The sequence below is a fragment of the Callospermophilus lateralis genome, chromosome 10 (assembly GCF_048772815.1).
Source record: "Callospermophilus lateralis isolate mCalLat2 chromosome 10, mCalLat2.hap1, whole genome shotgun sequence".
NCBI classification, from domain to species: Eukaryota; Metazoa; Chordata; class Mammalia; order Rodentia; family Sciuridae; genus Callospermophilus; species Callospermophilus lateralis.
In genome coordinates, this window is record NC_135314.1 from 32,137,944 (window position 1) to 32,162,988 (window position 25,045).

At 32.3% G+C, this 25,045-nt stretch overlaps 1 protein-coding gene across 1 annotated transcript in view; it reads right to left on the minus strand.

Moving 5' to 3' along the window:
• Positions 1-25,045, minus strand: part of Gbe1 (1,4-alpha-glucan branching enzyme 1) — a 268,536-nt gene that overhangs the window by 4,635 nt on the left and 238,856 nt on the right. Inside the window, exon 15 of the mRNA XM_076867808.2 lies at positions 2,499-2,614. Coding sequence (XP_076723923.1) covers positions 2,499-2,614 — 116 coding nt within the window. The remainder of the gene's footprint in view (positions 1-2,498; positions 2,615-25,045) is intronic.

Sequence of the window (25,045 nt, forward strand, 5' to 3'; positions counted from 1 at the left end):
GAAAACACATCATACATTTTAATAGTCTGCACCTTTGCTTTAAAACTTTGCAAATAATTTTGAAAAATAAAATTAACATTTAAAGTAACTTCAGTTATCACATCCATGCTTAGTTCATAAATTATTTTCTAAATCAAAATAAATTTTATTTTAATTCATTATTTTGTATCAGGGCTAGGAGAAAATTGATACTAATAATTATTTCTATATAGAAATGAATATTATCACATCTAATTTAGAAACATAAGAAAAAGTAAATGCTGAGAATTTAAAATTTTTCAGTTAGAAAAACTAAAGTTTTCATAATTTTGGATATAGCCAAAGTCATACTACAAATAAATTGTTTTCAATAATTAAAACTGAAGAACAATGAAAGATACATCTATGCCAAACCACCCATTTAAACTACAAGTCTATTGTGAAACCCCAAATTTAGAATGAAAATAAACAAATCTACTTCTTATTGTTAAGTAGCCTAACTGGCAAAGTAATTAATGTAAAACCTATTGCTTTATTCACATTTTTATCACTGAGACTGCTTCAGAAATGTAAATAAATTTAATTCATTTAGGTCTCAATAATCTACTTTCTTTATTTATGCCATGGAATTTGAATTGATGAACCAGAGAAGAAAAAGGAAGCCTCACACTCAGAGTTTAATGTGTAAGTTCCTATACCAGGAAGCAAAGGATAGAGAAATGATTATGCTCAAATGGAGTTTTCCGTGATTGCCAGTAGAGCAGAATGGAGAGGTACTTTGACCTTAGAAAATACATTTCAACAGTGGTACATATGCAGTTATCCCCTGGCTTCGTGGTTTCAACTGACAGAGCACAGAAGTAATGGTAGGGTGGTACCTGCTGATGCTGCAGCACATGAGGTTATTTTAAGATTCCTTCAAGCTCTGTTTGTTGCTATCTTTGAAAACAGATTTGACACTTATTCAGTAGATCCTTTGGATTATTGAGCTTGTAAATTAAGCGTTAGCAAATGCTCTGTACTAGTGATGATGGGCAGAAATTTCATGAAAGAAGAAAAAGTTCTATTTTATCCTTGATTCCTGCCTTTATTATAGGAATGTGGGAGGCAGGTGTGATCTCACTGGTGGTAGTATGTAACCCACAGCACTTTGGGTAGTGTTCAAGCAACTTGATTGGGTTCTAGAGCATATAAATCATTCTAATAAGGAGTTCCATTATAAAATGCATTCCTATAGTACATTTGTTCAGGGGGTTCAATTATAATGAGGCATTATTATAATATATTTGTTCACATGATTATTTTTTCTTTGGCTCTTCGAAGAATAACTCTGGCAAGAAGGAAGTCTTTTCTTCTAAGATTTTCTGTATTTTGTTGATCTATGAGCGCTTATTTAAATGAGCAATTCCTGAAGCACCTGTAGTCACTGAAAACAAGATGTGCTGCTGGGAGGACAGGGCTAACTCTTATCTCACTAATGGAGTTGAATTAGAAGTCATTTACAGGCAGTGGTTAAGCTCTTTTCTATTTTTTATGTACTTGAGTTTTTTATTCCTCTACATATTATTGAGACTTAGGATCCATACTCTGTTCTACCTGCTAATTTAGAACTGCATATTCCATGTTTGCAAGATCAATTCAATTAGTGCTTGAAAAGTAATCTGACTGATGCTGCCTCTGGTTAGTTGAGTTGCTTTAATTATGACAGAATATTTTGCTTCTACAAAATCAAAGGATGCCAAGATATCTTTTGCCCAACCACAATGATTGTGGGCCCTCATCTAAGATCATAATTTCCCTAACATTAAGAGAAGGTATTAATTACATGTCCACAAATCACTTGGTATATGGACATGTTTAAAGTATCAAAATGATTGTTGAATAGCCATGAAAACAATAATTTTTAAATGCATGTGCAATAACATTTCAGTTTCTAGAAAGATTTTCCCAGTTAGTGAATTTACACTGCCTAAAAATCTCCTCCTGTAGGGAGGATAGTATTTTTCAATCCCCATTTTGCAAATGAGGGAAACTGAGGTGCAAAAGTTTAATTACTTAAGTTCTCAAATTCTTCTAGTAAATTGCAGCCAGACTACTGGATCTCCAGTCTTTGCCATAACATTTTGTGATGTTCCTCTATGGCACAAGGCCCCTTTCCATAAAGGAAATTTGTTGGGACACAAGAATATCTAGAAAGATGGCTACACAAGCATTTGGCTAAATATTTCAAACCCTCTTCAGTGTAGTTCAGTTCCTCTCATTTCTTGAGAAATGTTTAATCCCACTAATACTCCAATTTCCCCAGCTGTCCCCAAATTTCCTTTACTGTAAGACTGTCCAAATCCCAAATGCATTTTATCTGGTTTTCAAGGATAGTGCCCTTTACCTATCTCTTTTTTTTTTTTGGTTAATATTTAAAGAATTATTTTTTTTGAACAAAGTATCACTATAAAAATAAAGGATTAAAACAGAATTAAACCCAAAAAGATTGAAAATATCATTAAGAGCTTTATACTTACCAAAAGAGAATAATGACGTCCATTGTGTTCTAAAGCCTCAGAAAAGAAATCAGTATTGTGGTCCAGTCTCTGGTGTCCTCCATATTCTGCTGCATCTGAATCTAGCACAATTTTGAATGTTCATCTCTTAAGGAATTCACAACAGCTTAGAAGTTGAAGGAGATATAAAATATGTTCTGGGATGAGCAATTTAGAAGTGAATATTCTGATACTGTTAAAATCATGATTGGTCTTATGTATTCATTTCTTGTCCAATATTGTAGAGATTCTCATGTCTGAAAGGGACTTTATAGCCTATGTAGTTAACATACCCATGAAATCCTTGTTATAATTCTATCACAGCTCATCTAGTGATCATCCAGCCTGGAATTGAATATCCCTATTAATAGTGAATCTTCTTTGTTTTAAAGCAACTCATTCTACTTGTTAAGAGATTCTTTTCCATATTGTATAGAAATTTAATTCCCTGGGATTATTTATATCTGCAAAAGCTATAAATAATAACTTTAGTGTACAGTGACCTTTGAAATATTCAGTAATATCTATGCTAGTTCCATCTGTTCTTTGAATATATTACAAAATACATATTACCTTTAATCCTAGAACTTTTGATCATTCCTTATTTGATAGGGTTTTTTATTCCTTCCCCATCTCTGAATCTATTTTGGTTTTCTCGTCTCAGATTATCACTGTGAGGAACACATAATTGAGCAAAGTGGACATGCATGGCCTGAAGAGTGAAGTCCTTGTTATGAACAGCACACTTCTATTAATGTAGCATGACCCAGTAAATGTACCAACCATCATGTCACAGGTGAATTCATTGGCAATCATGTGATCTGCTATAATTTAACATCTAATTTCTCATAGTGAATTGTTAATCATGTACCCATTATTTACAATAAAATACATAAATAATACTGTATCATGCATATATATACACACACATATATATATATGTATATGTATATGTATATGTGTGTGTGTGTGTGTGTGTGTGTGTGTGTGTATGTATATATATATATATATATATATATATATATATATATATATATATCACTACTTAGAAATCTTAAGTGTCTTCTAGCCTAAGGAGAGACAGGTTTAAATGCTTCCGCCCGGTTTATACATTTTTTATCTTGGAAATGTTCATATATTTTTATTACAGCAAAATTATTACAATAATAGTCTGAGTAATGAACAATGACCCATCATTTTCATCTTTTCCAAATCTCTGGGTCAGAGATGCAGAGGGATATACCACAGAAAGAAACTTTTGCTGGAAGTAGTGGTTTCCATCTTAGCCAATCCAGGTCAGCCTGCTCTGATTCAAACTGAAGATGATCATCTGATTATCAATGTGTTTAAACAGAAGAATAAAGCCAGGTGCAGTGGCAGAAGAATCACTAGTTCAAAGCCAGCCTCAGCAACTTAGTGAGGCCCTAAGCAACTCAGCCAGACCCTGTATCTAAGATAATGAATACAAAAAATGGTGAGCTATGAATGGTGAAAATAAATAACTGGAAGCAAAGTAAACAAATAAAACATTGTGTAATGTGTAGATCCATCAAAATAAAAGTTTAGCTTTTGCCCATCCTTCTAGTTCACTAAATACTTGGGTTAATTTTCAAAACACAAAATACAATTTAGAGATATGTCCTAGAAAACTTTTTTTCTTAAAAGTATTGCATAAAAGTTATTAATTAATAAATTACTGGTTAATGACAGATTTTTTGGTTGTAATGGCTAAATATGGAAAGTATATCTTCAAAAGTAGTTCTCAACCTATGGATTAAGAATCACTACTTGGTAGTTATGTGTTATTATAAAGTTCCCACTCAGCGAGTTAGGTTATTATAAGAGACATAAAAACTACATACGCATTGGAGATTGTCTGAAGACTAAATAAATTATGTTGTTACACCCATTTGCTATTAGGGTTTGAAAATTAGTCATCTTTGTATCTTTTTTTTTTTTTTTGAGAATTTTAGTATTTATTTTTTAGTTTTCGGTGGATACATCATCTTTGTTTGTATGTGGTGCTGAGGATCGAACCCGGGCCGCACGCATGCCAGGCGAGCGCGCTACCACTTGAGCCACATTCCCAGCCCTCATCTTTGTATCTTGCACAGTGCCTTTTACATTTTATATACTTGGCAAATGAATGAGGGAAGAAAAATAATTTATTCTACTTTCTTAAATAAAAATTAATATATGTTATTTGTCACATATTTTTGATAATTAAACTGATAATTTGTTAAAATAGCTGCAAAATTAATAAGTTTTCACTCATATTTTTTCAAAGGATACTGAAAAAATAATCATTACTTAAGGATCTATTTCTTTTTGACATTGAAAAGGATTATCATTTTGAAAATGGTTACAATTTACTCTCTCTATATATACACACAATTTATAGCTACAAAGAAAAATGCTATGAAAACCATAAAGTTTCAAACATCAGTTTAGACATATTTTTCTGATCTATAATTTAAAGAAAAAATTTTGCTGCCTACTTTTGGAATCACCAGTCCTTATGTTCATATGACTCAGGAACACAATGGCTTCCTTTAGAAAATGCTACCCTTAAATTCAGAAATTTCAACAAAATAAAATACTAGATTAAATATAATAGTTGGGAAAGAGCTTTATAGTTATGAATTTTCTGAGTTTTCCAAAAAACCTCATCTTTTTAGGGACAATGCTTAGAATTAGAACAAATGATTGTAAAGAGCTTATCTGAGCAACTAACTTTTTTGTTTTTCATGTCCTCTTACCCCAGTATTTTGTCTCATCATATGAGTGTGTACATATGAGCACACATAAACAAACATATACCCATTAATGGAATCCACACAGCCATAAGATGCCTATTTATCCCATTTCCACTAAAGAATATACATATAAAAACAAAACTCAAATTTATATTATCTCAAACTACTTTCTTAATATGGTTTCTAATAACATAGCACATAGAACTGTTAGCAGGACACCTCAACAGATTGTCTGTCATTGTCCATAGCTACCTCCCTATACCTAGCATAATTCCTTCTCATAAGTGGTTCTCCATAAATTCTTGAAAGTGATATTTAGGATGAGCACCCTGACTCTTCAAGAAAGGTCAAGTCATATATATTAATTTTTATATTAAGAAGGTAGAATAAATTATCTTTCTTCCCTCAATCAATTGCCAAGTACATAAAATGTACAAGACACCGTGCAAGATAGAAAGATGACTAACAGATGGTCTTAGTTAACATGCAATTAATAACCTGTAAGGGAAGTATTATTAAGCATACAATGAATGTCTGAAGTAGAGCAAACACAGGTATGCAGTGAAAGAGAGAGTGGAGGAGAAAAGGCAGGACTAGCAGCTGGTACATAAACAGTTTTGAAGGTTGGACTAGGCTGAGAATACTTACTCTGTTAGTTTAAGTATAATGATGTTGAAATTCTTCAGAAAGGATATGGAAATCAAGAAAATTAACTCACAGGTACAGGCAAAATAAAAAGAAAAGGAGAAAGGCTAAATTAGGGAAACTAGTCAGAAATCCAAACAGTCCAAGGATAACAAGTATGGCTGAAGTATGATAGAGAATGTGGAGAGACATAAAAAGACCAAGATTCTGTGTCTCAGGAACAGTACTCAAAAGTAAGAAAACTGATATTCAATATAGTGAAAGAAGTGGGAGAAAGAATAGATTTGCTCAATGACAGGCAACTGGTTAAGTGGTATAGCTGGGATATACACATAAGTCAAATGGAGATCTGATTAGCTGACTTCCTATAAGCTACCTTCTCTATATGCTACCTGTTTTATGTCAAGAATCAGGCCCACTGTTTTCTTATGGAATTTCTTATTTAATTCTAAAGTTGAACTTCTCAGCATAAAACAGGCCCAAATGAATATCACCTGAGAAAAACAGGGAAATGAGATAACATAATATTCACCTAAATTGTTAATGGAATCAAATTTAAAAGATTGGCATTCTAACATTACTTATAGGTTATCTGAGGTTTACCACAATTGTTTTATATCCATTAATTATTCATTGGGTTCATTTGGTAAATATAAAGTATTGAACCAAAAACTTTTCCTTACACATTTTGGAAAAATACTGTGGGAAAAGAATGCTATTTTTTTTTTAACAGAAACTTATCTTTGATTTGAAAAAAGAAGATCAAATAGGCCCCTATCAATCTGGATAGCTTTTTAAAATATTATGATTTCTTAAATTTAAGACCTTCCTAAGTATTTGATATATCTACCAACAGGTTGAAGTAGATAAGAAATTTTAATCATTATTTTATAATCTATGTCCTTAAATTTGAACTAAGGAAGAGCCATGTTCTGAAGGAGGGCTGTACTAATAAGATTAAAGAACAGTGAAGGCATGAAGACTCTCAAATTCAATGGCTCTTCAAATACTTCAAAAGCTGCTGTGTTTGCTCAGTCACTTGATAAAGTGTCTGTTCGAAGTATAAGGATTTTGATGTAAGAAGTACTATCATTTATATCATTCTGCACTAAACTCACTTTATTTCCACTGATGAAGCTCAGAAAATTTACTGTAAGGTACGACCCCTGGAGTTTCAAACTGAGTGACAGAGAGGGCCTCTCCAGTGACAAGATGACGATAAAGATAGAAAAGCTGGTATCTTATCATGTATCTTCAAATCTAACATATCACCAATTTTAAGATGAATTGTTTTCTCTGTCATCAAAAAGAGAAAAATATATCACTACTGTGCCAATCATTGCAAGAAACATCCAAATTGAAGATGCACTAAAAAGTGAAAAGATATAAAAATAATTTGTTAAATTTATATTCTATCTAGTTCTTTATCCAATCCTCAACCACACAATAACTTTTGGGTACTGAGTGATTTCAGGAGACAGAACTATACCAAAAGAAGAAAACAACATAGTTGATGTTCTAAGGACTGTTCTAACTGAAGTAACAGAACAAACATCTGGTGGAGTATGAGCAGGTCCTGGGAAGCAAAGAGAATTCTGTGATTTTTATTGGTTGAAGATAAATTTCCAGCACAGAGACTGTCACCATATTCTACCATAGTCTTTCCCTTTTTATGTTTCATGAGTTGAATTTTATTTATTGCCAACCACAATCCATAAAACCTAAGGTTATAGCTAAATAACATCTCAAACAGACTTCTCCCTTTATTTTACAAATACTGTTAAATTGTGCTTAGTTTACTGTCTTGAATCACAAAGAGGACAATAAACCACAACTTTTGTTTTTATTTGAATTCAGGGGCACTCGACCACTGAGCCACATCCCCAGCCTTATTTTATATTTTATTTACAGACAGAGTCTCACTGAGTTGCTTAGCGCCTCACTGTTGCTGAGGCTGGCTTTGAACTCGCGATCTTCCTGCCTCAGCCTCCCAATCACTGTGATTACAGGCGTGCACCACTGCACCTTGCCAAACCACAACTGTTAGTTACTTTCCTTAGTCTTTCTCCACATGCAGGAGTGTCAAAGATGTGTGATATGTTGAAGTATACATTATAAATGCATGTGTCTATTAGTGTGAGGAAGGGGTGCTTGTGTGCATGTATATGAGAAGATTAGCTTATGGAACTGATTTAGGCATTCCTATCTGTATTTCTGTGATTCAGAGAGCACACTGAACTGAAAGCTCATCACTGGAAATGAAAGTTTTAATATTTTAGTTATTTTCCAAAACTATTTATGATAATTTAACATTTATAATTATATTACTTTTGATGGAAAATATCTGTTTAGTGTTTGTCTCCCAGACTTTAGTGTTTAAAACCTCCTCAATAGTATATTATTCATTTAAAGGTTAAAAAGAAAATAATATGAAAATAAACAGAATATTTATTAGTGAGTACATTCAAAGTATATTTTAAAATGTAATAAATGTCAAATGTAACTTCTCTTTAAGGGATAATTTTCAAAAAATTCTTATTAGTTCACATTAAAATTTTAGTATCCTTGAAAAAGCAACGTCTCCATGCATGAGCTACATATACATTCAAGTTTGTGAACACTGTCTTCATTAAAAGTTTAAATGACAACCACACATTTTAATTAAGTACAAAACAGAAGCATATTCCTATTATAGGCTTGGATATGCTTGTTTCATCAACAAAAGATTTCCAATTTTAGACTACAAAATAAACTCCAATCCCTGCAAGTTTGATGCCTTAGCTATATTATTTTAGAAACTGTACAATGCAGAATAGTAATAACATAAGCTCAAAGGATGAGGGCTCAAATGTCATTATCTACTATGTTAATTAATGGATTCCTATGCTTTTGAAATGCATTTTCATGCAAATTATTAGTTTATTCTTAGGCATGCTTAATGACACACATCAGTAAATAGCAAATCAAATGATAATATAAAATACCAAGTACTACATATTTCTCTGTGCAAATAGGAAAATTATTCTAAATACTTTACAGAATATTTCTAACTTACTAATAAAAGGAACTTTTTTAAGCTTAGAAGATTATAACTTTAAAAAGACACCGAATAAATAGGAAACTCAGCAAAGAAGAAAATATTTTAAAAGTGTCATATTTCTACCCTAATCCCACCCCAAAGTTTCAACTTTGCTTATTCTATTAAGGACTATTCAAAGAGCTTATAAATTCAATTACCTAATAAAGCAAGAGCAATTATTTAGAACTTCAAAGGAAAAAATAACAGATTTTTATTCACCTTTTAACCGCATACTTTGTTACCAAAATGAATTTCTGTGATGTAGACTCAACATTTTTAAAAAATACATTATGCTTTTGAGCTCAAAATGATTTTTATTTAGGCTATAAAGAAACACTTCCCCTCAAACTAACTCTAAGACAGCCTGCCAACATGTCAAATGTGATATATTTAAATGAAAAAGATAATTAGAAACTCAAAATTGTATAAAAAATAAGGACAACTATAAGCAGTAAGCAAGCATCATCTGAGCCATTTCAAGTAAACAACTGGCACAGGAAATAGCCCCCTGAAACACTAAAACATCATGGGAGCAACTGTGAGCTCTGGGATTGAACAACTGTACTTTAGTCCCAGTTCTGACAATTATCAATTGTGTCTCTGAACAAGTTACTTAACTTCCTTGAGGTTAAATTTGTCCTCTGAAAATAAGGCCATATATCAGAGGGCTGTAAAGTAATCTACATTGAGTATTTAATACAGTATATAGTGTTGAGGAAGATGCTCAAATTATTAGCTGCTGTGGCAATTATTATTATTACAAGCCCTAGACTACTTAAAGTGCTATCTCAAGAAATGAAAAAAGTGGGTCTATTTATCTTCAACTTACTTTTTACACTCAACTTGGTTTCTTCTTCCTTTATGATCTTTATTTCTATTTCCTCTCCTCATGTCTTTGTTCTCAGTGGAATCTAAGACTTTTCCCATTGTTTTAAAATTTTTATATTAATGTTTAATCACACAGTGCATAGAACCCTTTGAGGACTAGATACTTTTTGAAGTTTTTTAAAATGGAAAGTGCTTCTTAAACTTCTGAGACACATTTGAGTTTTTTTTTGGGGGGGGGGGTGGTGGTGAAACTTACTCTCTTATTCTAGCTACACTAACTAAAAATAAATATTCCCAACACATTCTTCTATATGCTCTGATTTTTTATCATTATCAACTTCTAACATATTATATATTTATTGTATTTTTTCTTTCTTTTTAAAATACAATCTCTATATGGGATTTCTTTTATTTTCCCCTGACACCTAGGATCTAGATTAGTACTTTACTTATTTGTTAGCATATCTTCTTTTCATTATTTTCCTCTTGCAGTCTTTCATTGCATTTTGATTTTTAATCATAATAATTTTAATACTAATTTAATAGTACTCCAATCATCAAGGACAAACCTTGAATTTTTTCCCTTGGTGTTAACATTTTTGGATCTGTACAAATATACCTTCTAACACAACCCTCTGTCTTTATCTGTAGAGTTTAATTTGGACATTTCAAAAGAATTTATATTCTTTATAAATAGATTTATAATGGAATATGTATAATGGAAAAGATAACCTTCTTTTGGATAACTCACAATAGTTAAACAAATGCATGTCAGTTTGAAGCAATTAATTCTCAATTTAATAACTGATTTATATGAGTCTTAGAGATAGACATTTTACATAATTCTTAGTTGACATGGATAAATGATTACAAGTTTATTAAAGACAGCACATACTCGAAGACCTTCATTATCAACTTGACTGGTTAGCTTTCTCTATACAAATAATTAAAGTTCAACATAGAATATCAAAGCGGCTTGTCAAAATCATGCATCTAATAATTAGCCAAGATCAGAATAGGCACTTAGTTATATTATTTTCTACCATTATCTGCCAGTTAAAGACTGTAAAGTGTATAAACATGATGAGACTTAAAATTATTTTAGCTGTGATAACATAAACATCCTTTTTCTTTATTATTAGAAAAAACACATAGTTAATGTATATTCCTTTTTAAAATTTTAGCTTTTAAGACTAAATATAATATCATAGGATAGATCTTACTCAATGCTTTAGAAAGCTCAATGAGCAAAGGCTGAATTAGGTTGCCATGAAAAACTGTCAAGCCAAGCTTGTATGCATGTCCACACAGGCATCACCCCAGTCACTCCTGAGAACCTTGGGAACAAAGTTAATAACTACATACAATTATTGGGAGCAAAAAGATTCAAAATAAACATTTCTCCATTTGCATTTATAGAAAGTAAGAGTACTTTAGGTAAATACACATACTCTTGTGAATGCTAATAAAATATTTTCCAGGAGTATAATAAATATAGAAACTTAAAATTAAAACAACCATTTTAATTTTATTACATGAAAATAACAAAAGACTACAAAAAGGAAGAATAAAGGTGCGAAGTTTCTTCTGTGAAGTGCCCATTTGTATCATAAAATGAAATAAAGATATTTTAGCTAAGATATTTGGAGATAATTAACATAATTCAAGTGAAGCAAAAAATCTGGCATGTTAATATTTAGATTTATTAACTTACCCATAGTTATTTTACAAACATGAGTGTTTTTCAGACCATCCAGTTATCATTAAATTTCAAAATGATAAGACTCATATGGTCCTGAGAGTTTAATCAAATATAGGAGGATGATTCTATATATCTTCTAGAAGTCATCTAAGGCAGCCAGCAAACAAAACATCACCAGGAATAAATTTTCTACATTCAATATTTCTAAGGTAAAATATATATATAAATATAATTAAATGTTCCTAACATATCTAAGGATGTGTTTACTGCGTGGGGCCAAAACAAATTAAAGCTCCTATAACAGACAAATATACTAGTAATATGCAGTGTGCATATCATAACTCCACTGCTCAAGAAAGAACATGAGAAATGACTTATAAAAAGAAGTGGTGAAACCAGAACTCTTTTACCTATTCTCTGCTACATGAGAAATTTAACCTCAAAATTCTTTTATCCTCTAATATCCTAACTGCCTATCTTAACACTTCCTCAATCAGTTCCTGAGGCTCAAACTTACTCAAGTTAAAAAAAAAAAAAAGTGCTTATACTCCTAAAGTGAGTATTGCTATTTAAAACTATCCCACTTATTCCAAGTATTTTATTCTCTTTGATGCTTCTATAAGTGAAATTATTTTCTTAAGCTCTAATTTTTTTTTTTTTTTTTTTGTCAGAGGTGGGGTATTGGGTTTTGAACTCAGGGGCACTCAATCACTGAGTCGCATCCCTATTTTGTATTTTATTTACAGACAGGGTATCACTGAGTTGCTTAGTGCCTCACTTTTGCTGAAAGCTGGCTTTGAACTCAAGATCCTCCTGCTCAGCTTCCTGAGCCACTGGGATTACAAGTGTGTGCTACTGCAACCAGCTTTAAGCTCCTTTTCATTATATCCCTGCTAAAGTATAGCTCATACCATCTGCAAACAAAGTCATTTTAGTTCTTTCTTTGTAACTTGGATGACTTTTATTTCTTTTTCTTACCTAATTCTATGGCTAAGAGTTCCAGTATTGTGTTGGGGACAGTGAAATCACATATCTTACTTATGTTCTTAGGGAAAAAGCTTTTTCTCTTTATTTTTGCTATATCTATTTTAGGCTTTTGCTTTGAGGTTGCCCTGAAGCTTGGAGGAAACAACTTAAAGTAAAATCATTTATTTTAATCATGGATAAATTATAAAATATTGGTAAGAGAAACTGAAGAAAACACAATAAAAAGACATGTAGTGTCACTGAATTTGAAGAAGCAACATTGTTATATACGCATACTACATCAATAAATCTATCAATTTAATGGCATATCTGCCAAAATTCCATTTTTTATGGAAACAGATAAAAATTCAAACATATATATGGAACCACAAAAGATCTGTACTACAGAAAGTCATTTTGAGAAAAAAAAAAAGTTGAAGGTGCCACAATACCTGAATTCAAAGTACACAAAGCTACTGTGATCACAACAGTATTGCATTAGCATAAAAATCAGATATATAAGTCAATGGATCAAACTATGGAGCCCAGAAATAAAACCACATATATAGAGTCTACTAAACTTTAACAATGGTGCCCAAAATACACAATGGGAAAAGGACAGACTCTTCAATTGGTGGAGCTCAGAAAACTGGATATCCACAAGCAAAAGAATGAAGGTAGACACTTCTCACACCACTCACAAAAATTAGCTCAAAATGAATTAAAAACTTAAAAGCCTAATATCCAAAATATATAAGGAACTTAAATAATTCAAGAGCAAAACACCAAATAACAGTTTTAAAATGGGCATAAGACTTGAAATGAAATTTTTTCAAAGAATATATACAAATGGACATCAGGGGTATAAAAGAGTGCTCAGCATCACTAATTATCAGGGAAATGCAACTCAAGACTACAGTGAGACATCACCTCACATATATTGTAATGGATAGTACTGAAAAAATGAATGTTGATGAGGATGTGAAGGAGAATCCTTGTTCACTCTTGTTGGGACTTTAAACTGGTACAGTTATATGATAATACATGGGCTTTTTGGGGATAATTCATATTCAAACCATAATACATATGTTCTAGTGAGCCCACTTCAGGGTATATTTCCAAAGGAAACAAAAACAGTACTTTGAAAAGATATTTGGACTCCTATGTTCATAGCAGCATTATCTATAATAGTCAAGAAAAGTAAATAGTCTATATATCTGAAAATAGATAAATAGAAAAAATATGGTATTTACATAAAATAGAATGTTTAACCATGAAAAAGGAGATATTTCAAATAACATGGATAAACCTAGGGGACATCATTTACTAAGTGAAGTAATCCAGATATAGAAAAATACTATGTAGTACCATTTATGTGCAGAATCTTAAATAAGTCAAATTCAGAGAACAGAATGAGAAAAGAGGTAGCTATGGGCTGGGGCAGGGATGAGAGATAGGGAAAATACTGGGATTTTGGTCAAAAGGGTAGAAAACTTGGGTTGTAAGATGAATAAGAACTGGTGAACTAATATATAGCACAGTGACTATAGTTAATGCATTGTACACTGAAAACTTGCTAACGATATTGACTTTAAGTATCAACACACACACACACACACACACACACACACACACAATGTGAAGTAAAGGATATGTTAATTGGTTAATTAGCCTGATCACACTAACCAGTTCACAATGTATATATAAAATGAAACAGGGCACAGTGGTGCAAAACTGTAATTCCATCAGCTGGGGAGGCTGAGGCAGGGGTATTACAAGTTCAAAGCCAGCCAAAGCAATTTAGTGAGGCACTAAGCAACAGAGTGAGACCCCTGTCTCAAAATAAAAGCTCAAAAAGGCTGGGGATATGGCTCAGTGATTAAGTGCCCCTGGGTTCAATCCCCAGTACCCCAACCAACCAAAAATCACAGTATGAACCTTAAATATATACAATATATCTCATTGACACTTAGTTATCAGTTATTTCTCAAAAAAAAAAAATGGAAAAAATTTCCCACTCACATTAATTTGTGCTTTTGAATGTTAGAAACCAGGATGGTATAAAACTGAAGACAAATAACATTTAGAGTCATCATAAGCTTTTACAAATAAGAGCAAACAAAACTATAATTACATTTAGTGAGACATGTGTTACATACATTAATGGCATTTCTTTACGCCAAGAAAAAGATGAATTATCTGACATCCAAAAGTAAAACTGTACTTAGGGTAATGATGTCCATTTCATTCCACCATCTTTCCTACCACCTTCTCCTCCCTCTCCTTTGCCCTATCTAAAGATCCTCCATTCCTCCCATGCTGCCCCCACCACACCATTATGGGTGAACATCCACATATCAGAGAAAACATTCAACATTTGGTTTTTTGGGTTTGGCTTATTTTACTTTGCATAATATTCTCCAACACTATGCATTTACCTGCAAATGCCATCATTTCATTCTCTTTTAATAATAAGTAATATCCCATTGTGTATACATACCACAGTTTCTTTATCCATTCATCTACTGAAGGACATCTAGGTTGGTTCCACAATTTAGCTATTGTGAATTGTGCTGCCATAAACACTGAGGTGACTGTGCCACTGCAGTACACTATTTTTAAGTCCTTTGGGTATAAATCAGGAAGTGGGATAGCTGGGTCAAATGGTGGTTCCATTCCAAGTTTTCCAAGGAATCTCTATACTGCTTTCCATATTGGCTACACCAATTTGCAGTCTCACCAGCAATATATGAGTGTGCCTTTTCCACCACATTCTTCTCAACACTTATTGTTGTTTGTCTTCATAATAACTGCCATTCTGACTGGAGTGAGATAAAATCTTAGAGTAGTTTTGATTTGGACTTCTCTAATTGCTAGAGATGTTGAACATTTTTACATATATTTGTTAATCGATTGTATATCACCTTCTGGGAAGTGTCTATTCAGTTTACTGATTGGGTTGTTTGTATTTTTTTGGTGTTTACTTTTTTGGTTCTATATATATCCTGGAAATTTGTGCTCTATCTGATGTGCTTGAGGTAAAAACTGGCTCCATTTCTGTAGGCTCTCTGTTCACCTCACTGATTGTTTCTTTTGATGGTAAGAAGCATTTCAGTTTGAATCCATCCCATTTATTGATCCTTGATTTTATTTCTTGCACAATGGGAGTCTTATTAAGGAAGTCAGGGCCTAATCCAACATGATGAAGATTTGAGCCTACTTTTTCTTCTGTTAGGCATAGGATCCCTGATTTAATTCCTAGGTCCTTGATCCACTTTGAGTTTTGTATATGGTTAGAGATAGAGGCTTAATTTCATTTTGTTGCATATGGATTTCAAGTTTTCCCAGAAGCATTTGTTGAAGAGGCTATATCTTTTCTCCAATATGTTGGCACCTTTGTCTAATAGAACAGTAATTTTGTGGGTTTCTCTGTATCCTCTATTCTGTACCATTGGCCTAAAAATATATTTTGGTGCCAATACTATGGTGTTTTTGTTACTATTGCTCTTTAGTACAGTTTAAGGTATGGGATAGTGATATGCAACCTGCTTCACTCTTCATGCTAAGGATTGCTTTGGCTATTCTGGGTCTCGTCCAGATGAATTTCATGATTGCTTTTTCTATTTCTATGAGGAGTGTCAATGGGATTTTGATTGGAATTGCATTAAATCTGGATAGTGCTTTTGGTAGTATGGTCATTTAGACAATATTAAGTCTGCCTATCCAAGAACAAGGGAGAGCTTTACATCTTCTAAGACATTCATTTTCTTCCAGAGCTTGGTGTATATTGTTCTAGGATCTTCTAGCATTCAAGGTCTGGGCTGGGAAATCTGCAGAGATCCTAATTGGTTTTCCCTGTATGTAATATGATTCCTTTCTCTTTTGGCTTTAAATATTCTATCCTTACTCGTTATGCTAGGTATTTTCATTATAATGTGTCTTGGTGTAGATCTGTTGTAATTTTTTATGTTTTGTGTCCTATAAGTCTCTTGTATTTAATTTTCCAATTCATTTTTCAGGTTTGGGAAATTTTCTGATAGGATTTCATTGAAGAGATTGTTCATTCCTTTGGTTTGAATCTCTGTGCCTTCCTCTATCCCAATAAATCTTAGATTTGCTCTTTTGATGTTAACCCATAATTCTTGTATGTCCTGTTCATGGTTTCTTACCAGGTTTACTGTGTGATCAATTTTATTTTCAAGATTGTATATTTTGTCTTCATCTGACATTTGGTCTTCCAAGTGATTTAGTCTGTTGGTGATGCTCTATTGAATTTTACATTGTATCATTATTTCAAGGATTTCTAATTTCTTTTTTAGTCATAGATGGACACAGTACCTTTGTTTTCTATTTTTATGTGGTTCTGTTTTTTTTTTTTTTTTTTTTCAGAATCTCTCTCTTTCTTGAAGTAGTCCTTTGCTACTTGTATTTGCTCCCTTATCTCTTTGTTGGTATGATCAATGGTTACCTATATTTGTGCTCTTATCTCTTTGTTGGAGTGATCAATTTTTGCCTGTATTTGTTCACTTAGGTGATTCTTTAATTCATAGATCATTTTAATGATGTACATTCTGAACTCCTTCTCTGACATTTCATCAACTGTGCTGTCTACGGATTCTATTATTGTAGTATCTTGGTTTTTGGGGGGCACATTCCTCCCTTGTTTTTTCATATTCTCTATGTGTCTTCCTTTCTTGAAGTGACAATCTGAGGTATTACAGTTTCTACCATATAATCTTATAGTGTCCCTGCACCTCACCTTGGTGTTGGGCTTCTAGACTCTGGCTGGTGTCCCAGGACAAATGCTACTGCAAATAAAGGTGGTGGTGGCAATAGCAAAGATAACTCAAGATAGAAGTGGGTGTGTCCGAGGATGAATGCAATCATTTTCAGAGAAGGAGCTGAAAGAATGGGCTATCTATTCTGAGATGCACCTGCCTCCAGAACCTATCTGATGTCCCAAGGTAGAGGCTACTGTGTGAGAGGGCTATGGTGATAGCTCCAGTGTCCCAAGATGGAGATGGGGTAGGCCTGGGTTCTGGCATGGGTCTACTGGTCTGCAGGCAAAAATTTAACTTTTGAAACTAATTTTGAAACCAATTCTAAAAAGAAGCTTATAAATTTCCTAACCCAAAAAAATCTGTTTAATTTGAATGGGCTGAACTAGGTTATGGAGTTCTATCCAAAAAAATCTATGAATCCATGTTGACCAGTATTTCCTAACGGTCATTAAACATCACAGAATTATATACTGCTTGGTGATCAGGACAAAGGCCATGTAGGGAGGGGTGAATAAGAAATATCTTCACAAAATAAAATAGTGACATGATGAGGATGTATGAGCTACTCAAAGGAAGTAGGAAAGGAAAAGGAACAAACTAGATTTGTATCTTAGGAAAAAATATTTTAAAAATGTGTGGAAAGCAGAAAAAGAAGACAGTGCTGTAACACACTGTGAAGGAGAACTATGATGGGTGGGAAAATAATACAAGAGTAAGAAAGGAATTTAGCAGGGAACAAAATACCTTTAATTTTCATTCTGTTAAAGAACTGAAAGGAATACTGTGATACTGAACTGGGGAATAGAACAAGAAAATAAGAAATCAGACAAAGAGAATGCAGGCAATAGAGATGGAAAGTGCCTAATTCTCCCATTCATTCATTTCTTTCCATTTATTATAAAATTTCTATGGAATTTTAAAAGTATTTATGATAGTACTGATGATTTTAGTAGATAACATTTGCTGAGCATGTAGTATGTACACAGTACTGATACAAATCAGTCTTTCTTGCACAATAATTCATCTAATTCTGAAAACAATTTAAGAATACATGGTTTAAAGACAAAAACTCTAAAAAAACAGAGGCTACTTTCATAACACGAATAAGGGTAGAGGTGGAACTTGAACTATCAGATGGTCATATTCTAGGACTATCCCCCTAAATATAAAGAACTTGGGGGGGGAGGCAATCATACTAATACTTATAATTTTATAAAGAAATTAAGCAATTTTCTGATTTAATTAATGTTCCTGAAATTAAACACTCATTTTAACTGACTGCCGATGAAAGGTAATATGATTGCACTTCATTCAGTTATATAATAATTAAATAATTTACTTGACAAGGTCTAAACAACATTTTCCTTATTCAATAATTAACACCATATAATTATATAAAAGGATCATAATTAATTGAACAAATTCTTATCAATAAGAATTAATTAGGCATTGTATCATCATTAGGATGAGAGAAACTACATTTATAGTATTAGAGTTGGTTCTTAGAAGAGGTTACAACGAAGTGAATGCTTTCAAGTACACACTGTTCATGGCTCTAATTTTTGTATTTTTCTCTGGATAAATAGAAAGTTGTCTTGGTTATTGCGTTCATCTGTGCTGAGGAAATCTTAAATAATCACAGTGAACCAGTAATTACAGCTTTCTTTCATTTTCAGAAACTTTATAGGGTACTGAGGTACCATTTTCAAATGTAAATAAAAGACACACTGCTTAGTCTGATCATGTGAGATTCTGAGTTAAAAGAGCTTCACAGAAAATATCAGACCTGCAAATAGTATTTCACAGAAAGAAGAGCTGAAAAGTTTTATGGCAGGTAGGAGACACTCAGTGAAAAACTGACTAATTTCTACTATCTAGAAGGAAAAGGGAAATTAGCACTATATTAAAAATTTAATTTAGACACAGCATGCAGTATTTAGATAAAAGATGATACATATAATTTACTTTAAAAAATAGAACAGATTGAATAAAGGACTATTTTAAAAGAAAAGGTTAGATGTAAAATCTTTTAGGCCAGTGCTTTTGCTCTAGATTGCCTTCTTCCTTATCTGTAATGTGCTGATACTGAGGAAAGAAAAGGGTTGGCTAAATGAGGTAATGAGTTAACATGTTTGAAGAGGGTATGATACTAAAGTTGCTCCACAAGTATTCTAACTGAAAGCAGGTTCTAGCATATTTAGGAAAAAGCTAGTCATTATAGTCAACTTTGTACTTTAATTAATTTCTTAAACAGGGTTCTTTCACCATGCAGATGATACTCCATCAATTTTTCCTCCACCTACTAATGTACCCAAAATTTGACTGTATGTTGCAAGTATTTAATGTATTCTAAGATATAATAGCTAATATGCGGATAAAGCTCAGGATTATCATATCTTGAAGTCAATTAAAACATAATTGTACTTCTTTTCACTAGTTAGTGAAAATGATCACCCTGGGCCCAAATGTTTTCCCTCCCATTAGTGATACTATTACTAGGTAAGTATATACTGTTTTTAAAGGTTATAATAATATATCTGATTTTTTGCCTCCAGAAGGGTAAGAAATGGAGGAAGGAATTTTTGAGCTATTGTTAATTGACATGAGAGGACCATCAAAAATGAGGAGACCATCAAAAATGAGGAGACCATCACTGCACAACTGAGCTATGAACCAAAACCAAAGAAATTCTGTTGAATATTTTACAGCATTTGGGATGACTATTCAAAACAAAGCTTCTCCCTATCACACCACCAAACAAACAAACAAGAAACACTAGAAACATTTGTACATGATAAGGACTTGCTTATTAATCATTACTACTTATAAGATTATGAATATATTATGAGAGAAACTAGAAGTGCTACAGTAGTTACAATATTTTAATCATGCAAAATATTTTTCTTACTTTGTGGTTCATCTCAAATTCCTAGATAGAAAATTGAAATTTAATTATAGTCTCTTCTCTGTGGAGGAGGGGAGGGTACTCATCCATCATTATCATTAAATTACAGGAATCATTAGGAGAAAGTGTTTAACAATAAAAAATACTCTAAAGGACCCCTACATAATGTGTAAAAGTATTGCTGTCATCTTGACACTAAAGTGGGCTAACCTAGATAATATATGTATATATTTCCATTTTGAAGCTATAGAAACAAAATTACCTATATTAAATATAGACTTGTTGGTAAAGTATCTGTCCCTGCTCACATAAAGATTATTAAATTACAGCACAAAATAAAGTCACCCAAACATGAACAAACATGAAAAAAAAACAAGCTTGCATCTGTTGAAAGTCATAGTGTAGATCATTCATGAGGAAACTTTGTATTTTCAGTTTTTAATCAAAACAACTACAACTTGCGCAACTAGTAAGTCTAGATAATATATTTCTTTAATTCAGAAATCAAACCTTATACGTATTATAAAATCTTGAGAGAATGAGGCATTTATCTAATGTTAAATTAAGCCCTTTGTTTTTGTTTGTTGCATAAAACACAGATTCTAATGCACACAGTATTACATAATCACACTTCAAAGGCTTCTCTAAAACCTCACAGCAACAACTCTGCCTTCAGCACTCACAAGCAAGTGAATCATCCAAGTGGCCTTATGTGCTCATTAGAAACTCTGTGTACAGGTTGCAAATGTTAGAGTCTGAATTTACATTTTCAAAAATATACCTTGCAGCACTTAATGAAAATATTTCCAAGATCTTGGGTCAAATCCAACTACTTACTCATCTGCTCCCCGAGCTTTAAATATTTTTGGCCTAGATTCATAATCTTTACAAGTCATATTTGTGAGTGCTCCTCTTAGCATCTTGATATTGTAATAGTTTGAAGTACCATGAGAAAGGGGACTGCTATACACCCCTGGCCCAGCAGCAACCTGGCAAATCATATAAAAAATGATTGTTTTGTTGTTTATGTTCTCACAATTATATTCATTTGTATAGACAAAGTCACATACCTAGTAAATAGGCTGAGAGATTTTAAGTTTACCTAAATATTATACAGTAAATTTAAACTGATATGATAAATTAGATGAGTTTAACTTTAAACAAAGAATTGTGGCACATTTAAATTCCACCAAAAAATATAGAAAAGTCATGATAATTGAGTATACGTATTGTTTTATTTCCTTAAAAAATATTTTTCTTTTCAGAAAGATGGTCACAGATCACAAGGAAGAATTCCTGGAGAAGGATTTGCAGAGGGTGATGGTGGTGTAGGAGAAAGGTTAAATGACTCTGGGGAAGATTGGCTGTGCCGTAGATTTGTGTACAGTTTTCTAATGCTACCTGTTTCCCCGAAACTATATCAAAAGCATTTTTAACATTATAGGAATAAATCCTCATCAGTGATATCACTACTACCACACTCAACCACATGCACATACCCATGAAGAGACTAACTAAAAGCACAATGGTTTACCTGGGCTTTGTGATATACAGCTTGAGCTTCATTGGCCACATCCTCGAGTGACTTAGGCTCTCCTGATTTGTTTATTATATGAGCCTCATACAATCTACACATGGTGTGGCTGGTAATATTAAGCTAAATACTTAATAAAGATGATTAATCAAAAGAAAGAACTCAAGAAAGGTACCATAATAACCATATTACTCATATTCTCCCCCATATAACTAAAAAATGTAGCATCACCATTTGTATTATTCAAACTGAATTAGAAGAGCTTTCCTTAGGAGCTTAGCAGTTTTTATTTTGTTTCAGTGATGATTTGATAATATTCTAGGTGAAGAAATATAACTAAAGAAATACAATAATGGTTCTGATAATATGAAGGGCATTATGATTTTTTTCTTTACAGTTAAACAATGCGAAGTCACAAGCAAATATAACACATCAGGAAAATGTGCTCTATCTTCCTAAGCATGAAATGTGAAACCTGCCTATTTACCAAGTACATTTAGGTCTCAGCTCTGCATTACTCACATAGCTATCTACTATATTAAAGAACATTGGTGATTATTACACTGAATATTAGCAGCTAAAAAGACATACATGAGACAGTACATAGAAAAAGACTTTTTCCTGTTGTTTTTGTTATTTTCCTAGAATACAGCTGTACATTCTTTTGCAGAAAAATATAATGTCCTTTAGTAGTGGCCATGAAGACAATGCTCAAAACCTGATTGATACAAATCAGAATTGCCTCTCAGTTTTCTAAATCTATTGTCTTATTTTGAAGAGATAGTTAAAAGCCTTCTTAAGTGTTTCTTTTACCTTGCCTGGCATTACCTCTAAAATGGCTCCCTATACAACAGTTTCTTGAGAAGACAGCTAGAATTTATTCTCCATAGATCTGAGAAAAAGTTGATGGCTTGCTATTTGATATAAAAGATATACAAGTTCAAAAAATGGAACTGTTCAAGAATTCAGAAACATTACTTATAGCAGGTTTATATTTCATAGTGATAGAAATTTAAATGACTTCTTTAGAAACTTTATATTTTTTCTGGCACCAAATTTTGCTTTCCAGTGAATTAAAATTTGATGAATTTCTTTACTTGATTAATACATCCAATCTTGTCACTGTAGATTCTTTACAGTGCAAATCTGTATTTAATTTACTTGCTCAGTAGTTGAAAATAACAATGGCACAGAGCACTTTACTAAAATTGAAAAACATTGCATAGAAACCCTAATTTTGTAAATATTCTCTGTATCTAAAATCAATCTATAATACTGAGCTATGATGTAGTTTAAAGAAAAAGAATAAAGATAAAATGACAGAAGGTCAAAAAGAAATGAGACCTTGTAAAATGCTAAGGACAAGAAGAAGAACTCTTAAAACTAACTTTGGAACTACAAAAAGTTAAAAGGATATCTGTATGTTGCTTACAGAAGAGAGTACAATCTCAACAGATTAAAAACAAACTGTTCTACTGTGGCATTCTTTTAAATTCTCTATTAACAGAAGGCAAAAGTTAATTCTAGTTTTTCATTTTCAATGTTAAATTTGGGACTAGAAATTCAAATCATTAATGGAATAAAAAAGAATAAGGGAAATATGATACTGTACCAAAGGACATGTAGAGAAAAACACCTAATTTTTATCTGAATACAAATACAACATGAATAAAAAAAGTGGATGTTGTATTACTATCTATTACTAAAACAGTAGCATGGAGATAAAGGAAGGTAATAGACTCCCTGTGAGACTTGCCAATCATATCTGGAGTATATCACTGTTTGTTCTGGAGACTCAATGTAGTACTAGGTGCATTTTGATAAGAGAGAATAAAGGGGAAAAGTATAGAATTTATCATGAGAATTTAAAAACAAAAAATTTTGGTCTAGAAGAGGGATAACTTTGGAGAGGTGGCTGTGAGGAGCACATTAAATGCTTTTTCTGATGTGAATAGCTGGCATATAGAAAAGGTGTTAGGGCAGAACTAATGCATTAATATTTAAGGACAATAACTTTAATTTTTTCCTAATGTATATATTGTGAAATAGTGAAACCTTAGGACTGGAAAGTGTTCTCATTAAAGACATTTGTTTATCTGTGTAGAAATTTCTCCATGGGATCTAAGAAGGTAGAACACAGAACCTCTTAAAATTCGAATTTTTCTTTAAATATTTTTTTAGTTATCAATGGATCTTTATTTTTATGCGGTGCTGAGAATCCAACCCAGTGTGTCACACATGCTAGGCAAGTGTTCTACCACTGAGCCATAACCCCAACCCCCCAAATTCAGATTTTTATCATTTCAATCTTAGAATTAGGGTAGGGCTGTTAAAAGATATCTAAGTAGAAGGTGTAGTGTAAGCTATGCTAGAAATATTGTCTTGCTCCCCTCCAGTCCAAATAGAATCCTTTTTAAATACAATTCTTCTATTAGATATCTAGATCATTAGCTCTTGCATACTTTTTGAAAATATTTCAAGAGATGCATAAAATGGAAATGTCTTAAGAGAACGCAATAACATATATAAATTAGCTATTGCTTGTTGAGAAAAAGACATGAATAAAATACATAGTCGAAATAAATAAAGTCCCCATAGGCACAAATCTGTAGCTAGACAAAATGCACAAACTGGGGAAACAGTAATTCTTTAATATACTACTGAAGATCCTGAAGCTTTAACTATTGCTTCTCTGAAGATACGGTCAAATTTTCCAAGATATCTATATCATTACAACTTATAATTAGTACAATTTTTGAAAGAGGTCACTAATGAAAAATATATAAAAATTATTTATTAAAACAAAATTTCTGCATAGCAAGTATCTGTAGACATTTAATAAGATCATCAAATTTCAGAAGGTTTATAAAATATATCAGGTTTTTATATACAAAGTAATTCCATATAAGTAAATAAGATAACTTTTGGGTGGATTCTACTCAATAAAACATACTATGATATTAAGTATGTTTTCATTTAGTAATATTTGTTAATTGAAACCAACGGATTTTATTTAGATAACTACAGCTAGAGTTAAACAAGACTTTACTCTGAAACATCATCATTGAAAAATCCCATGTACTTTGATTTGACAATTTTAACCTATTTCCAATTCCCTCAACTGATTACTTCTTGCTTTGCTACCCTCGGCAATAATCCTATTACCATTTTTTCCCATTTTTTACAGTGAAAACTTACTTGTATTTTCTCTTCTACATCCCATGTCCAAATAATTCTTGAATTCTTTCACTATAAGAGAAAGCTTCATATACCTTTTTCTATTCTACTGCTATTACTTTAGTTCATGCCCTAATCATCTTGAAAGTACACTGC